The sequence below is a fragment of the Bombina bombina genome, chromosome 5 (genome assembly GCF_027579735.1).
Source record: "Bombina bombina isolate aBomBom1 chromosome 5, aBomBom1.pri, whole genome shotgun sequence".
Taxonomy (NCBI): Eukaryota; Metazoa; Chordata; class Amphibia; order Anura; family Bombinatoridae; genus Bombina; species Bombina bombina.
In genome coordinates, this window is record NC_069503.1 from 197745311 (window position 1) to 197764349 (window position 19039).

A 19039-nucleotide genomic window follows, 5' to 3' on the forward strand; every position below is an offset into this window, starting at 1 on the left:
AGTGCTGTTTTGATGTTTTCCCTTTAAGTTCAATAAGCAGCAGGGTTTTCCTTTATTAAAATACTTTACTTTGAATTGAGTTTGTGCTCTGTTTTTTTGGTATTTCAGCTCTCATATCATGAATGCCGTCTGGTAGGTTTACCAACAAGCTTTTATTTAATTACTGACATGACCCATTTAGAATATGCAAGTCAGTTGTAAGGAGTAACTTTACAACCAACTGAAACTAGAAAATAGCCAACATGGCCTTTAACTCAGTCTGCTTATATGAGTTGGTTTAACTCCTTCATAGAGCTGCAGAGGCAGCTTTGGAGACATTAATTGAAAGGCCCTGCTCTAAAGCAGGGGGCAGAGCCACACAAGAACTCTCCTTAATAATAATAAATACGGACGAACAATGACCTCTGTCCACTCGCTATGAAATTGGGTGGGCAGGTTCCCTAGTTGGGAACCTTGTCTACCTCTCTAATGGTAAATGAGGCACATAGTCTTGGCATATTCTCTCTCTCTCATTTACATAAACTACAGAGTATAATTTTAATATTTATATTTGATCTGGTTCTTAGTAAACCTACAGCTTAAACATTTGCATAGGTTACATGGTTCTTAAAATGTTTCTAGGGATATGTATGTTCTTTTTGTTAACATTAAAAATTATTGTCACAATGGTACATGAGGAATAACTCCATGTGTGCTTTGGAAGATCTGATAGTTGTTTGTTTCTAAACCAAAAATTCTGTCATATTATCTAAATAACAAAATGTCCAGGATACTGCATATCAATTGTTGATGAGAGACGGGAAGCTTTTGTAAGAAAGGAAAGGAAAAAGGTGGGGGGTAACTACATCCCTTATGGAATTATTAAGGTAAATCATTGTGTATGTCTATAAGATGTGAACAAAAATGGAACAACTACAAAATCAGCAATAAGAAATAAAAACAAGCAATAAAATGGTAATGTGTGCTTGGATCTGCACTTCAAACAAAACACCAGACACAGAGTCCCTACAATACCTAGAACTGTTCTGAAAAGAAAGCTAGGTTCAACATCATTTAAAGTCAAGTCAATACCACATCCCTTTAAACAAAAATGTTCCCCTAAATAATTTATGAGAATCTACATTTGAATGTTAATTTTAGTGTTTTGAATATGTTTGTTTTTAAATTGCATCTTATCTTTGAGTATTGCCCATTTGAATGGCAAATAATGTTAGGACATCTTTTCAAACTACTATTCAAATGTTAAAAAGGGATGTTCACCAATCCATTTGAAACACCTTTATCTATCTATCTATCTATCTATCTATCTATCTATCTATCTATCTATCTATCTATCTATATGTAAAGGCCCAAGTTAAAATAAAAATATTTTTAAACACACAATAAAAATTAAAAAAATCAAGGTTCAACGGCAACACATATAATATATTTTATACATATATATATATATATATATATATATATATATATATATATATATATATATATATATATATATATATATATATATATATATATATCATTTTTAGGGGGGTACTCACTGGTACCACCACCTCTGCCATCTCATAACAGGTAATATTTGTAAATGCCATGTAAATACTCACAAGAGGCTACTGCTAAACATTTCAAGCATTGTAAATAACTTTGCCTCTTTGCTTTTCTCGAAGTTACTGAGTACAATATATCAATCAATAATCAATGAGTACCAGCACCTATTTTTTTTATATTTATTATGCTAAGCTCTTACCTCTCCAACACCTGTCTGCAGGATTCTCAAGCCAGTGGATTTTTCTAGCTTCTCTTTGTTGTTAGCTGTTAATAAAATAAAAATGTCAAACATTAGTGAAAATAAAAATCTTGTGGACTCTACAAACTGCCCTTTGTGCACACAATGACCAATTAAATAGTCATTGTGTGCACAACCACCACATCACTGGTGTCCTATTTTCAGTCATGGTGTTGACACAATATATTACATTTTTAAGGGTTTTAAGCCACAACAGAAACTTATGACAAGTCAAAGAGATTAATATGTGATATAAAACCTTTGGAAGCTATTATTGTCTTAGCACTTCTATGACAGCTGTGTCAGTCCATTAGCATCCTATGTACAAATGCAAAACACCTTTAAAGCAATGACAATGCACAGGCTTAATGCAATAGCTGTTTCCAGGAACAGTATTGATATGCTTCACAAGTCCTGGGTAATGATGACTCGGATCAGCAGACTCAAATGTGATATGGGCACGTTAAGCTAATAATGGACATGTCATTTCTATAAAATTCATAGAAACACTCTTAAAAGAAAACTCACATGCCATGTTCCTTAAGTTAGTGTGGAACTTGAATAAAAATTATGCTCTTTAAAAAAACAAAAAAACAAAAGGAAGGAAGGACTTTGTGGTGACTTCTCAGAGTCTGCACAGGGAGGAAGGTACTGCACTTGTGATTCTGATTTATTAAATGGTAAAAGTTGATTAACTGGCCAGTTCCAGTAGATGTTAAAGCTCAGACTCACAAGTTCTAATCTCACTAAGGCAAATTTAGTCTTTCAGCCTCAATGTTAAAATGAGCACAGTTAATTTACATATTAATATCTATAATTTATCTGTGAATGATAACAAAATTCATAAACATGAATGAGAACAATAAGTAATAGGCAATATACCGTTGTCATTGTACAGTATATAAATCAGTATATATATATATATATATATATATATATATATATATATATATATATATATATATATATATATATATATATATATATATATATATATATATAGACAAACAAACAACAAAGTATTAGCGCACATCCAAAATGAAACCACACTTATTTTGATATAAAGTCTGCAAAAAATGCCTGTTTGAAACTCTATACTCTTAAATAATATTGGGATCTTAGTCACACAATATGGCCATATTCTGCTCAGCCAGTAACCACTTACAAGGTGTCCAAAAATAGACTGGTCCTAACACTATAAATTTTAACCTTACTGGGCTGAATCCTTTGATTCTAATATAGAATTCCAACTCTGTGGTTCTATGCCTCATTGAATGAGGCTGCTTGGCTTTATATAGCCTTGATGACCCCTATGTTTTATTATATATATATATATATATATATATATATATATATATATATATATATATATATATATATATATATATATATATACACACTGTATGTTTATACTGTACAATAATTATGAGCCTCTAATACACATTGGCCCATATTTATCAAGCTCCGTACGGAGCTTGAAGGGCCGTGTTTCTGGCGAGTCTGAAGACTCGCCAGAAACACAAGTTATGAAGCAGCGGTCTAAAGACCGCTGCTCCATAACTCTGTCCGCCTGCTCTGAGCAAGCGGACAGACATCGCCGGAAATCAACCCGATCGAGTACGATCGGGTTGATTGACACCCCCTGCTGGCGGCCTGCAGGGGGCGGCGTTGCACCTGCAGTGGTGCAATGTTAAATGCTCTCCGCATTTAGCGAGGTCTTGCGGACCTGATCCGCACTGTCGGATCAGGTCCGCAAGACCTTTACTAAATAGGGGCCATTGAGTTCACCATCAACAAACATGATTATTTACTAGTTTAAGTAAAATAGTAGTTTTAATCAAATTGCACCTTTCAACTACAGAACATGTTCACAATACAATGTTAACATTTTAATAATTATTATTGCAATAAAGTCTTTGACACACAAGAGCATAAGGAAAAAGACAGTAAATATCCTAAATTTGTGTTTGCAAAAAATAAAAAAAATATTATTTTATATTTTAAGATAACAGAAAAATGTGTATACCCTAACTTTAAGGCTTGATTGCTCAGTGGCATGATAAGCAGAATTCCCACATGCATATTTTCTATTCATTTGGTGTAAGTATAAAACAGATTAGTTAATAGATTCATTATGTGATTTAAACACAGTGTTGTGGATAGCCTTGTCCATATACTAGACTGTGCCAGCCAACAGAAACCAATAGCCAAGTTGTTTACCAGTCCCACTGTAATAGGTCTACATGCTTTGATGTCATCAAGATTGTGAGGTTGCCTAGATTCTGTGGTAATAGAAATGGCTGAAAGCACACATAACTTTACCTACATATGATACTTTGGATGTCTTGTATCAATAAAACATAACTAGTGCCTCATAATGTGACATTTGTGCATGCATATGTTTTAACTTGCAGGTTCCTTTATGCTTTTAAACAGGAATTGGCCCTCCGACTGCCAGAGAGGGTGTCAGTGCATTGCCTCTATGGTAGTCAATATGACTAAAGCCTACTTCTCTTCGAATAGGTGCCAGCTATGTCCATTTGTATTTCATTATATTGTTTCTACTTTTGACTTTCAGCTACTTGCATAATGAGTAGAATACATGTATAACTTCTTACTTAAAGGAGTTAGCCCTTATCCTGATTATTCTATCATCTCAAACCACTTCACTACCTTATTACTTTAATTTGTTTGACAATTTACTAAATAAAGGCCATTGTTCACTACCACTGAAACAATTTGTTTCCTGAAAGTTCCTAATAGCTTACAATGTTTCCGCAAATAATTTAAATTATATTCCATCTATTTGTACCATATACCTACATCTCTGTGGAATGATTTAAAATCTTAATCTGCTTTTCCCATAGGAGACCTTTCCTGAAGTATATCAGTCTGATCCCACCTACCAAGGTTAGTCCAGCCCCAAAATACCAGGCAACCCCTCTCTGAACAAGGAAAATGGCAACCCCAGAAGATCGGTATGGCCTTCTTTGGGCATCGTCAGTGAGGTATAGCTTGAAAAAGGCCAGCACCTAAGGCCGAAACGCGTAGCAAACTACTGCATATGTACTACATATGTATTCCTAGACTCACAAACTTTGGAAATTGACGAAGCCTCTTTATCGAACACTTGGACTAAAAGCACTGGAAAATAAATCTTTATAACCAGCATCCAGAGAAGTGCCTGCCTCCATACCTCTGCATTGAAAATCAGCACCGAAAGGAGACACACCGCTACACAACTACAAAGCCATCCAAGATATCTGGAAACAGCTGAGCGGTAGATCATCTCCCGGAGGAGGAGCACCACCCGGACCCAAAACCAGGCTCTAGAATTGGCTAAAGATATAGTAAGTGAACAACCGCAGCTCACCGCTCCTTACTATTTGATATATCTTAGTCCATAGAGCTCTGGCACCACATAGAAACTAAACGCAACTTCGCTTAACATCCAGCACTCCTTTTTTGCCTTGCTACACACAAATCTACCGGTAGTTTTTAAACAAACATTTGAATTCCAAACAAACAATTGAACTTTAAATCGCATGCCTACAAAAACAACTTGAGTATTGCAGTCGGCCGACTGCATCCTTGTTCTTTATGACTGTTTTTTAAAAATCCTGCTTCCTACAGGACGGATAACATTTTAAACCATTGATCGCTAATCCTTAACTTTGTCCTAAGTTTCTTTCTCTGCATATATATATATATATATATATATATACATTTTTTCTAAACCAATCGAACTTAGCACATCTGCAATAGGTTTTTAAACGGCATTAGTTTTTAAACGGCATTAATTTTTATTACTTATGCGCACAGGTTAACCAACTGTATCTAATCAATGTGATCTACTCCCAAGTCAATCATATTGTATTACTCTAGGGTGAACACTGGTATCCATTTAATCATACCCTATATATATTTACATTTATATTTAATTTCTATGCATTCATTGTACCGAATATGAATATGAACTTCTATGTTATATTATGCTAGGTGTTCCAATGTACTAGGTATAATATATATACGAGTAAAACTCTATTGATATCCATTATTCTCTCCCTAAAGACATCACCCAGAGACACACAGATATATGATCTTTGTATATTATATGAATTTGCATCAACTTTTTATCTATTTTGTATTATATGAATTTTTATTGTAGTATATGAATTTGTATCAATTGTTTATATATTTTTATATCCTTCTATATAAATTACATCATTTTTGCATTTAAAATTATTTTTCTTAAATAAAAAAATCTTTTTCATAGAAACTTCTGAGTCATAGTAGTATATATCTAACTAATAGGTCATCCTGCCCAAGGGATATATCCTTGAAACAAATACCAACACTACATACATAGACACTGAATGATTACTTTATTTTATAGGTTTAAGCATTAATTTGCGCCCCATACTCCGCAAACCAAACGTTTTTCACGCTAAAACTAGACATTACTTGGGGATAATATCAAAGGAGTTAAGGTTTACCAAAAATCAGGCAGCGCGGAAATTTTTTTAAAAAACTATTTTTTCATCGTCAGTGAGGTGCAGCCAAATTCCTCTTAGCACATTGGGTAAGGAGTCCACGTCTGATTTACCCCATAACCCTCAGGAAGACTTCCACAGGAGAAGAACAACAGCTAAAGTAGCTTGTTCTATGGCAAGTTACCACCTAGGAGTAGCCCCTTTTAGTCCAATTGTGCTTTTCACAGAGGAGAACTTTCCTGAAGTATATTAGTCTGATCCCGCAAAGCAAGGTCAGTCCAGCCCCAAAATACCAGGCAATCCCTATCTGAACAAGTAACATGGCAAACCCAGAAGATCGTTTCGCCCTTCTTTGGGCCTCGTCAGTGAGGTGTATTCAAAAATCACAGAGAAGAACATATTACATTTTTAATTAATCAAGTGCCATTGACGAACATAATTTTTAATTAAATACAGAAAAATCCATAAAAGTAATTATTACTGCATGTAGCAGTATAAAATATTAGTAGAAAAATGACAACATAAAAATTAATTTATTTTTCGTTCTAAAATAGAGATTTTTTGTCTATGTGTGAAACAAAAGATATAGAAATATAAAAATGAAGTCCTTCAAAACTAAATTCATTGATGAAGGATATGCAAATTACGCAAAGAAGCGGAACCCAATAATGTTCTCAAAATTCAGTCTGTTTAATTAGTATTTTAATTTATCAGAATAATTTTACACTTGACAATTTATTCAGTAATCCATATAATTAAGCACGTTTGTACAGTGGAATAATTTAGTCTGCACCATGGATTGTAACCTCAAGGATTTTCTGGAAGTGTTTTCTATTAACTAGATATAGCCTTTGGCCTCTCTGCTGTTTGCAGTGGTCCTGATTTTAGGGGCCATAAAAGGGTCAAGATGACTCGCAACACCATACAGAGAGGTCATCAAACTAAAGCTTTTGAAAAGATGAAACTTTACATGGAATATAAATGTGTGTAGGTTCAGAACCTATGATTCCCCAGAACTAAAAAAAATATTTATTCAATATGGAAGAAATGTTGTACATGGAAAAGAGACACAAACAGTTTAAAAAACTGTCTAAAAGAATGAAGCAAGCAGCAAAACTGGTTTGCACTGCTCATCATGTGCATAATATCATTCTCTTATTTCTGCATACAGTCGGCTAGATTAAAAATGGGGTTCAACCAATATCTCAGGGTGTGTTCATTTCTGAGTGACCTTGTACAAAGAATAATACACAATCTGGTATTAAAAGTGAATGGTTAACATTTTAGCCAAAGCATCTTAAAGCGGCCAATATATTTTTAGTGTTCCCTTTACTTTTAATGCATAGCACAGGGAGTGCTTTTATTTTTGGAAGATATTATTGGAAAATACCACTGTAAGACATATTACTTTTTAAGCAAACCATTATAATTAATAGTATAGCAAAGAACTGCATGAAGAACTCCCTGACTTGCACATCATCTTAGCACAGCTTTGGCTCTCGAACATTGCCTGACGTGAATTTCAATGTGCGCTCCCATACGTGTTTTGCCCATGTAGCATATTTCGTTGTTGTGCTGCCCTGCATCTCTCAATAATTTTAGCTCATAATTACCTCATATTTTATTTTTATCTAAGTAGAGATCAATTATTTGTAATTAAATTGATAAGTAAAACATTTGCAAAGCAAATGAGTGGGAAGACCACAGAACTACCCCTTAAAATGTCCTGCCCTCTACATTCTGCTGCCCTAGAAACAGGGTTAGCTTTACTAGACAAAATGATACCCTTGCTCTGGCCTCTTTAAGTAAAATGGATCAATGGTTAATAAGAGGGGGATTTAAATAAGAAAGCAACAATAACTAGGGAATAAATGGTAACCCATACCAATAGCTTTACAATAATCCTAGTGTGCACCACTCAAGCACTATACAACCAGCCTTAATTTAAATGTGTTTTACGGTCTGTGTAAATTAAAGGGTTAGAAATTCTTCCACATGTGTGCTTAAATAAAATACTTTATTTGAACAAACATTAAATCAGTAATGAAATAAAACTAGTTTTGTTTACAACCAAAGCTTCTACATACCGTCAATACAATGTTTAAGTTATCCTGAAACGAGCAGTAACGACCGCCCCTAAAAGGAGGAAGAGTTTTAAAATGCCTGTGATGTAATGTCTGTCCCCTTAGCATGCACGCTTGCTATTTTTGCATGCGAAATTTGGACAGAAACACAAAGCCAAAATATTTGTTTTTCTTTTAATCGCATGCCACCGGCATGAGTGTGACGCTCAGCTCCGCTGGGTAAGTGGAGAAAGGAGGGCGACTCCGCGCATGCTTTTGCAATAAAATAGTTTAGATACGCATGCGGGCTGCCATAATGTTTCTACCTAGGTAGAACATTGTAATAGGGCCATGTAATGAATGTAAAATGGGTTTGGCGCAGATTTAAATTTAGAATTGAAATTACAAGGAAAGAAAAGAGAACTTTAAAGAGGTACCTATTAGAAAGATATTTATTATATAAAGAAGTTTTTAATAAGTTAAAGAATTGTTTTGGGTTTGCTATCCCTTTAGGATGACACGGCTACACAACCCTAACTAACCAAGGCAAAGGGAGTAGGATACATACAGTACAGAAATAAATAATATATGTATACATAGGGGCTTCAGTACACTCAAATAAAACAAAAACAAAAGACTACAAAAAAAGTGTTGCATTTCTTCTCATTATTTTTCTTATATTTAAAAGACATTAATGTCAACACAAAGAGCATTAAAAAATATTTTGTTAGCCTTTTTTAACTGAAAGATCTGCACCAAATAGCAGACAGTAGATTTCAATCTTCTAGAACAGACATTTGTTGATTGGTGCATATGCCCCACAAATTAGCTTTCCTATCAATCAAGCATATGCATAAGAGTGTGTGCCAATCAGCAGCTAGCTATACTTTCAGATAATACATCTGGTACAATTTAGAGGTGCGAATCTCGGTATTAAGTTGAAGGTAAATATAACAAACTTTATATATCAGGGCTATGGGCTGCTATGTCCCTTTAATTGTAAAAAGACCCAAATATTCAGATGGCATATCTCATTATTTATATGGAAGTCTAGATTTATGATTGTGAAGATAACGTTCCATCCTTTTCATATGGCTTATGTTAATAATCCAGGGTTGACTTTAAATGAAGCTTCCTTACTTGAATAAACGTTATCTAATGGTTACTATGGTCAAAAGCCCTCACACTTGTACGTGACATCTGTACACCTAGCAGTTGTGTCAATAAAACTATAATGTTATCTATAGTCCATATAATATTTATGTTGATTCCAGTAGTCTTTGGACATCTCTTACTATATATTATACCTTTTTGCCTGCATAGCTGTTCCCATGACGGAATTAGCAATTCTTTGACTTCAGTGTAAAGTGCTGATATACATAACACACTTACTTCAGTGTTTATAGTTTGAAGGGTCGCTACAGGGACAAAGAAAAATGTACCAAAAAAAAAAAAAAACCTGCAAGAGTATTTGGCTGTGACCCTGAGCATAAATTGTGTTTCAATAAAATTCTCTAAATAAAACATAGGCTTCTGTATTCAGCCTTCAACAGCCTTTTCTAATACACTATATGGAACTTCTGAAATCTACTGGGACTTTTGCTTTAACCTTTTCAAGCAAATATTCAGACAGTGTAAATAAACACAGGCAGGAGCAGCTAACCAGTATGGACAATATATATGATTGACAACCATACGCGCAAAGGGGAAACTGCAACTGAAATAGCGTGGATACTATTCATTTTCACAGAATGTGATAATAATGGTTCAATATTGCAAATGTTTATGGACATCTTTGGCTTTAATCATATGTTTATTTTCTAATTGTAAACTGCAAATATATTGTATTTTCATGGGTTCCATACAATTTAGCCTTATCTGACAAGCAAGCATTTTTAATCAGACAAACCAATAATTGGATTAAAGGGATAGGAAAGTCAAAATTAAACTTGCATTTTTCAGATAGAGCATGCAATTTTAAGACATTTTTAAAATCAATACGAACATATACTGCACTAGTGGGAGCTAGCTGCTGATTGGTGCCTGCACACATTTGTATCTTGTGATTGGCTAACTAGATATGTTGCTCCTTCAGCAAAAGGTAACAAGGTAAAATAAGCAAATTGGAAAGTTGTTTAAAATTGTATGTTTTTGATGCTCTGAGAGGGGAAGAGGAGGAGCCTATGCACAAGCCTGTGCACAAGCATCAGACTCTGCTCCACTGCAGCTCTCCTAAGTGGCGGTTGTTCGCGCCAGGAATCCCCACTCTCCAGGTGGGAGAAACTAGCTGCAGTCACCCTCGCTGACCTGAAAACCTGGTGATTCCCCCTATAGCACAAATAACTACAGCGCTAAATAAGAACTTTATACCCGGAGCCTGGAACAGAAGGTTGATCAACCAGGCTCCCTTTATGGTAAAAAAAAACCTTCAGAAAGACCCTCCCCCCCTCTACGGACTGGACTCTGTGAGGGCTTGTGATTTAATCCCACACTCCACCCGCTCCCTGTGGACCAGCGCCGGCTGCTCGACACTCACCCCTCTCACACAGACTGGGATCACTTCAGCCGTCGGCGCATCTTGCCCGCACTCTGGGACCGCGCTCCCCGCCCACCGGTGTTGCGAGTGGGGAGCTGCCTGATTCAGGCTCCTACGGAGAGCCGCTGACCCGGATTGCCCTCTCCTCCTGGTCGACCCTCCTCCTCACCGGTGCTGCAGGGGGAGTCGATGTCTGAAGTATGCAGTGTTGGGGAAAAAGGGCACATCAAATCTGAATATTGGCAGAGAAGGGAGGTCAGCGGCTTCGAATACAAAGTGCCAGATTACAGAAGTACCGAAGGGGGCCATGCTGTGAAGGCATCTTCAGCTTTCCACATAATTCCTCGATAGGAAAGACCTGATCCCTGAGAGGACATCACGCCGAGGGGGTGAGTGTGGGCTATCGGCTCAAACTGCTTAGAGGGGGAGAGAAGAGTGACAAAGAAGTAACTAATTAAGAATCTAAAGTAAGGGGATATAAAAGCAAAAGAAATAAAAAGCCTGAAGATAGCTAAAAATCTCCCCAAGGGCTAACTTTTTTGTAACTTAGCTGATACATATTGCCTGTACTTTTCAACCTCGCAAGGGGAATTTTCAGCTAATTAAGCTTGGGGGGAACAAGGGGTAGAAGGAGAAGACCCTAGTGAGGCAAAGAAAAGAGAAGGACAAGATAAAAAACCTTACCTACGATTAAGCTACCTGTAACTCATTGACTAAACTACCCCCCAACCTGTAAGGGGGTCTGCTATAAAAACAGACCTGCAGAGAGAGAAGTGACAAGGAAAGAGCTGAGGGAAGAAGGGGAAGGAGTGAGAAGACCCCAGGGGGTCAAGACAGAGTGAAGAGGGAATAAGAGAAAGAAGGGAAGACAAGCCTAAGAAGAAACAGTCTTGTGTACAGATGGTGTGAAACAATCTGCATACTTAATAAAGCACACAAGCTCATAAGATCTAACCTGATTTTTTCCCCCAGGCAAACGGGACTTATCCTTCCTCATCTATAAGGACATACACCATGTTCCCCTTGTCTGTTTAAATACTTGGGGCATATATATATATCATCTGTGTTTTATTTTAAGTGTTATATATCTCTTCTGTTTTCCCTTATTTACTGTGAAATCCATCTCCTTTGAGAACAGCTAACTAATCTCTTAAAGGGCCAGCAAAGGTTCTAAATTAAGCACTACATTGTGTTCAGAATAGAGGGCAACCCAATAGGAATGATGGCTTAAAAACTGTATTGGGAGTTGAGGGCGATTCCAAAAACCTGGTTTAATAGACATTAAGAAATCATTGGCCCTCTTAAAGGGGAGCCCATTTAAATAAATACATATAGTGACTTGCACATCAATTTACCACCCCATCCCATAAATTTGAGCAAAAGAATTTCTCTTGAGGGATCTCTTTAATTATAAATAAGGACAACAGGGTGTTTTTTTTTTTTTTTTTTTTTTTTAGTTATTGGGCTCATCTACTAAATAGCTGAGACACGTAAAGGTTTAAGAGGGGTGCATATCGTTTAAACGTTGGTTCTCAGAACTACATATTCTAATCGCCATTTCCTGGTCTTATTCACCAATCAATCACTTTTTTTTTTTTTTTTTTTTTGTATGAGCACTTCCACTCGCACTTGGAGTTCACTTCTTGTAATAGCCTCACCCCACTTTCCCTCCACACCTAATCTTTTCACCCCAGTCACCCGACACATGGGTGTACAATTTGTGCACCTAGGCACTGTTTTTTTTCCCCTTTTCACTTCTCCCCCCACTTAATGGATAAATTTGTCACCCCCAAACATAATCCAGGCATGACGACCAAGAATAAAGATTGTAGAAACAAGAACCAATCAGAAACTCTGACTGAAAACACCAATGAAGGTACACCACAAAAATCCCAGAAAAATGTAGCATCGCAAGATAACCAAGAATTGGTAGCTAATATACTAGAAGCTATCTCACCAAAATTTGATTTTTTAAGGAGTGAGATTAAACAAGATCTAGCATCTCTCACAGCAGAAATTAGACAATTTTCTACCAGGCTCCAGGAAGTTGAGCAACGTGTCTCTGACATTGAAGACACGACAAACATTTACATACCCCTGATAGAAAATAACCAAGATGAGATTAAAAAACTCCAAACAAAAATAGACGACCTAGAAAATAGATCTAGGAGAAATAATCTAAGGATTATTGGTGTCCCTTATCCCGGTAAACAGGAAGACCTAATGAAATTTATGATCGAAACATTACCTTCATTACTAAAAATTCCCCCAAATCATTCACCTTTCACTATAGAGAGTGCACCGTATCGGGAGACCTCCAGATAATGTACCCAATTCAAATAGGCCTAGACCAATTATTTCAAGGTTCCTAAATTTCCAAGATAAAGTAATGTATTTACAGCACTTCAGACAAAACCAACCAATCATGCATGAAGGCTTCCGGGTGGTAAATCACCATAGAACAAGCCACTGAGCTGTTGTTCGTTCCTGGTAGAGCGCTTCTCTCTTTGTATGCAAATTATTATGACCCTGGGGAAGTCTCCCTATGGGTGATGGGGGAAACCAGACGTGGACTCCTTGCCCAGTGTGCTTAGAGAAATGTGGCTGCACCTCACTGACGAGGCCCATAGGAGGCCGAAACGATCGTCTGGGGTTGTCATGTTCCTTGTTCAGAGGAGAATTGCCTGGTATTTCGGGGCTGGACTGACCTTACTTGGCAGGATCAGACTGATATACTTCAGGAAAGTTTTCTTCTGTGAAAAGCACACTGGTCTAAAAGAGGCTGCTTCCGGGTGGTAAATCGCCATAGAACAAGCCACTGAGCTGTTGTTCGTTCCTGGTAGAGCGCTTCTCTCTTTGTATGCAAATTATTATGACCCTGGGGAAGTCTCCCTATGGGTGATGGGGGAAACCAGACGTGGACTCCTTGCCCAGTGTGCTTAGAGACATGTGGCTGCACCTCACTGACGAGGCCCATAGGAGGCCGAAACGATCGTCTGGGGTTGTCATGTTCCTTGTTCAGAGGAGAATTGCCTGGTATTTCGGGGCTGGACTGACCTTACTTGGCAGGATCAGACTGATATACTTCAGGAAAGTTTTCTTCTGTGAAAAGCACACTGGTCTAAAAGAGGCTGCTTCCGGGTGGTAAATCGCCATAGAACAAGCCACTGAGCTGTTGTTCGTTCCTGGTAGAGCGCTTCTCTCTTTGTATGCAAATTATTATGACCCTGGGGAAGTCTCCCTATGGGTGATGGGGGAAACCAGACGTGGACTCCTTGCCCAGTGTGCTTAGAGAAATGTGGCTGCACCTCACTGACGAGGCCCATAGGAGGCCGAAACGATCGCCTGGGGTTGTCATGTTCCTTGTTCAGAGGAGAATTGCCTGGTATTTCGGGGCTGGACTGACCTTACTTGGCAGGATCAGACTGATATACTTCAGGAAAGTTTTCTTCTGTGAAAAGCACACTGGTCTAAAAGAGGCTGCTTCCGGGTGGTAAATCGCCATAGAACAAGCCACTGAGCTGTTGTTCGTTCCTGGTAGAGCGCTTCTCTCTTTGTATGCAAATTATTATGACCCTGGGGAAGTCTCCCTATGGGTGATGGGGGAAACCAGACGTGGACTCCTTGCCCAGTGTGCTTAGAGAAATGTGGCTGCACCTCACTGACGAGGCCCATAGGAGGCCGAAACGATCGTCTGGGGTTGTCATGTTCCTTGTTCAGAGGAGAATTGCCTGGTATTTCGGGGCTGGACTGACCTTACTTGGCAGGATCAGACTGATATACTTCAGGAAAGTTTTCTTCTGTGAAAAGCACACTGGTCTAAAAGAGGCTGCTTCCGGGTGGTAAATCGCCATAGAACAAGCCACTGAGCTGTTGTTCGTTCCTGGTAGAGCGCTTCTCTCTTTGTATGCAAATTATTATGACCCTGGGGAAGTCTCCCTATGGGTGATGGGGGAAACCAGACGTGGACTCCTTGCCCAGTGTGCTTAGAGAAATGTGGCTGCACCTCACTGACGAGGCCCATAGGAGGCCGAAACGATCGTCTGGAGTTGTCATGTTCCTTGTTCAGAGGAGAATTGCCTGGTATTTCGGGGCTGGACTGACCTTACTTGGCAGGATCAGACTGATATACTTCAGGAATGTTTTCTTCTGTGAAAAGCACACTGGTCTAAAAGAGGCTGCTTCCGGGTGGTAAATCGCCATAGAACAAGCCACTGAGCTGTTGTTCGTTCCTGGTAGAGCGCTTCTCTCTTTGTATGCAAATTATTATGACCCTGGGGAAGTCTCCCTATGGGTGATGGGGGAAACCAGACGTGGACTCCTTGCCCAGTGTGCTTAGAGAACTGTGGCTGCACCTCACTGACGAGGCCCATAGGAGGCCGAAACGATCGTCTGGGGTTGTCATGTTCCTTGTTCAGAGGAGAATTGCCTGGTATTTCGGGGCTGGACTGACCTTACTTGGCAGGATCAGACTGATATACTTCAGGAAAGTTTTCTTCTGTGAAAAGCACACTGGTCTAAAAGAGGCTGCTTCCGGGTGGTAAATCGCCATAGAACAAGCCACTGAGCTGTTGTTCGTTCCTGGTAGAGCGCTTCTCTCTTTGTATGCAAATTATTATGACCCTGGGGAAGTCTCCCTATGGGTGATGGGGGAAACCAGACGTGGACTCCTTGCCCAGTGTGCTTAGAGAAATGTGGCTGCACCTCACTGACGAGGCCCATAGGAGGCCGAAACGATCGTCTGGGGTTGTCATGTTCCTTGTTCAGAGGAGAATTGCCTGGTATTTCGGGGCTGGACTGACCTTACTTGGCAGGATCAGACTGATATACTTCAGGAAAGTTTTCTTCTGTGAAAAGCACACTGGTCTAAAAGAGGCTGCTTCCGGGTGGTAAATCGCCATAGAACAAGCCACTGAGCTGTTGTTCGTTCCTGGTAGAGCGCTTCTCTCTTTGTATGCAAATTATTATGACCCTGGGGAAGTCTCCCTATGGGTGATGGGGGAAACCAGACGTGGACTCCTTGCCCAGTGTGCTTAGAGAAATGTGGCTGCACCTCACTGACGAGGCCCATAGGAGGCCGAAACGATCGTCTGGGGTTGTCATGTTCCTTGTTCAGAGGAGAATTGCCTGGTATTTCGGGGCTGGACTGACCTTACTTGGCAGGATCAGACTGATATACTTCAGGAAAGTTTTCTTCTGTGAAAAGCACACTGGTCTAAAAGAGGCTGCTTCCGGGTGGTAAATCGCCATAGAACAAGCCACTGAGCTGTTGTTCGTTCCTGGTAGAGCGCTTCTCTCTTTGTATGCAAATGCATGAAGGCAACAGGATTCTCCTTTTCCAGGACTTCTCAATAGAGACCTCCAGGAAAAGGAGAGAACTTACCCCGCTGTGTGGGAAACTTATTAAAGAAGGTTGGCAAGCAACCGTTGTTTACCCTGCAAGACTTAAGTTAACTTATAATAAACAAACATATTTTTTTGACTCTGTTGAGGAAGCAGTAAAAAAGCTAGAAGAATTTGGCTTTAAACAGTAGCGACAGAAAGTTTGATCTACTTACTTTAGAATCAAAAATGTTATCTTACTCCCTATATAAAGACTTACAATCTAAATTTCCTTTTTTTTTTTCTCTCTTCTTTTTTTTTTTTTCTCTTTTCTTTTTCTCTCTACTTCTCCCCCCCCCACAAACCTCATTCATACCTAGAACAAACTTATCCCTCTCTCAAATGTTAAGGTCATCTCCCCGTGTTAGTATAGGAAGTACATGATTAGAATCACATCATGGAATATAGGGGGCATAACTGCCCCGATCAAACGTAAAACTATCCTATCTCATTTACAGAAATTAAATACCACTATAGCACTCCTACAGGAGACGCACTTAAACACAGAGGAATCCACAAAATTAAAGAACTCCTGGATTGCTGAGGTAATAGCGGCACCATCACCTGATAGAAAAAAAGGAGTTGCGATCCTTCTGGGAAAGAGATTAATGTATTAAAAATTACTTACCATAATCGACCCTCATAGTAGATATGTGATCATAAAAATAAAATCTCAGGGTTCGACATATACCATCTGTAATCTTTATGCTCCGAACATTATTGATTATCACTTCTGGGACACGCTTCAAGCTCAAATTCTTCAGGTCAGCGAGGGTCAATTAATCCTAGCAGGCGATTTCAATATGGCCCCATGTTTCTCTTCTGATAGATACAGATATAAAGGTAAACTTAGAAAAACAAAAAAAGACAACCTTGAAATGAAATTATTCAAAAATCTATATCTTACTCTAGCAGTAAGAGACATCTGGAGGACACAGAATCCTCATACTAAGGCATTTACTTGTCACTCAAGGGCTACTAAAAGCCTCTCCAGAATAGATCTCATATTAATAAATGATCAGTGTGTCCAAGCAGGCTCAAAAGCCACCATTTCAGAAATTTGCATATCGGACCACGCTCCAATAACGTTGGATATTCCAACCCATAGGAAACACTCAGTAGCCTCACGTTTTTTTTACCCCAAATATTTAAGTAATAATATAAAATTTAGAGATTGGCTGAAATCTAGACTACAGGAATTTTTCAGACTAAATGAAGGCTCAGTATCCAATCCCGTGATCCTATGGGAGACAGCTAAAGCGGTCTTAAGGGGAGAAATCATAGCATACACAGCTAAATTAACTCGAGAATCTAAACAAAAAGAAAGCCAACTTGTAGCCTCAGCCATCAATGCATACAACACTTATTTGAGTATTTCTAGGTAACTGGAACAAATAACTGTAACTGGAACAAATACATTAGAGTAAAAAAGGAACGCGATACCTTTCTTACTGCACAAACAATACAATCTGAATTAAAATATCAATCTAAGCTGTATAAATATGGAAATAAAGCTGGTAAAATGCTTTCAAGTCTAGTAAAGAATTCTAGACAATCAAACTTGATTGAAAGCCTACAGGTTGGAAATAACCTCATAACCTCAACAGAGGAAATCTTAGATTCATTTTTTCATTATTATAAAGATATATATGCCCCGTCGGTATCAGATAAAGCTGTGCAAGAAGGCTTTTGGGTTGATCTACCCATCAAAAAAGGCAAGGCGGACTTTATAAGTAACTTAAATGCACCAATCTCTGAATTAGAAGTATTGCAATCAATATCTGGGTTAAAACTGGAAAAATCACCAGGACCAGATGCAATCCCCAACGAGTTCTACAAAAGTCTAAGCGAGGTAATAGCGCCTTATCTCATAACCCTGTTTAACTTCTTCTTTCAAGAGAATGCCCAAATCCCATCTGACTTCTTAGAATCACACACTATCTTCATATTAAAACCTGGGAAGAATCCACAAAAAAGAGAATCTTATAGACCAATCGCGCTATTGAACTCCGATTACAAAATATTTACATCCATTTTAGCTAGGAGACTGCAAAAAGGTTTACCCGAGATCGTCCATACAGACCAAGCCGGGTTTTTGAATAATCGCAGTTCAGTAGCCAAGATTAGACAACTTCTCACGATAGTCGAGCACTTTAAATCCTCCGAGGATAACTTTCATACCACATATCCTGATGCAGCAGTAATCGCGATAGATGCTGAAAAGGCCTTCGATAGTGTTGATCATCTCTATCTATTCAATACATTAACTAAACTCGGCTTGGCAAATAATTTTCTCAACGTAGTCAAAAATATCTGCACACAAGCATCTACGAATCTGATAATACAGGGCCAAGTATCAGGTAAGATTAAACTAGGCAAAGGTACGAGACAAGGTTGCCCCCATCCCCTCTATTGTTTGATTTAGCAATAGAGCCCCTTGCTATCAAAATAAGGCAAAACATTGAGGGGATTTTAATTGGCAAGAAAAAGGCTTTAGTAGCTTTATACGCGGATGATCTGCTGGTGTATTTAGCGAACACCACTCAAAATATTCCCAAGCTGGTAAATATAATTGAGACCTTTGGTTTATTCTCGGGTTATAAAATGAATAGAACCAAATCAGAGCTGTTGTGGCTAAGGATAAAAAATGATTCTCTTACCGATAATCCATTCAAAATAGTTACTAAATCATTCCGATACCTTGGAGTTCACATTTCAGCAGACCCTCTGGATTGGTATACACTAAATTTTACTCCCATTATACAGCAAATTATACAAC

The 19039-nt window shown here is 38.3% G+C and overlaps 1 protein-coding gene across 1 annotated transcript in view; it reads right to left on the minus strand.

Moving 5' to 3' along the window:
- Positions 1-19039, minus strand: part of PTPRN2 (protein tyrosine phosphatase receptor type N2) — a 1723588-nt gene that overhangs the window by 518881 nt on the left and 1185668 nt on the right. The window contains exon 12 of the mRNA XM_053715671.1: positions 1748-1812. Within this exon, the coding sequence (XP_053571646.1) occupies positions 1748-1812 (65 nt within the window). The remainder of the gene's footprint in view (positions 1-1747; positions 1813-19039) is intronic.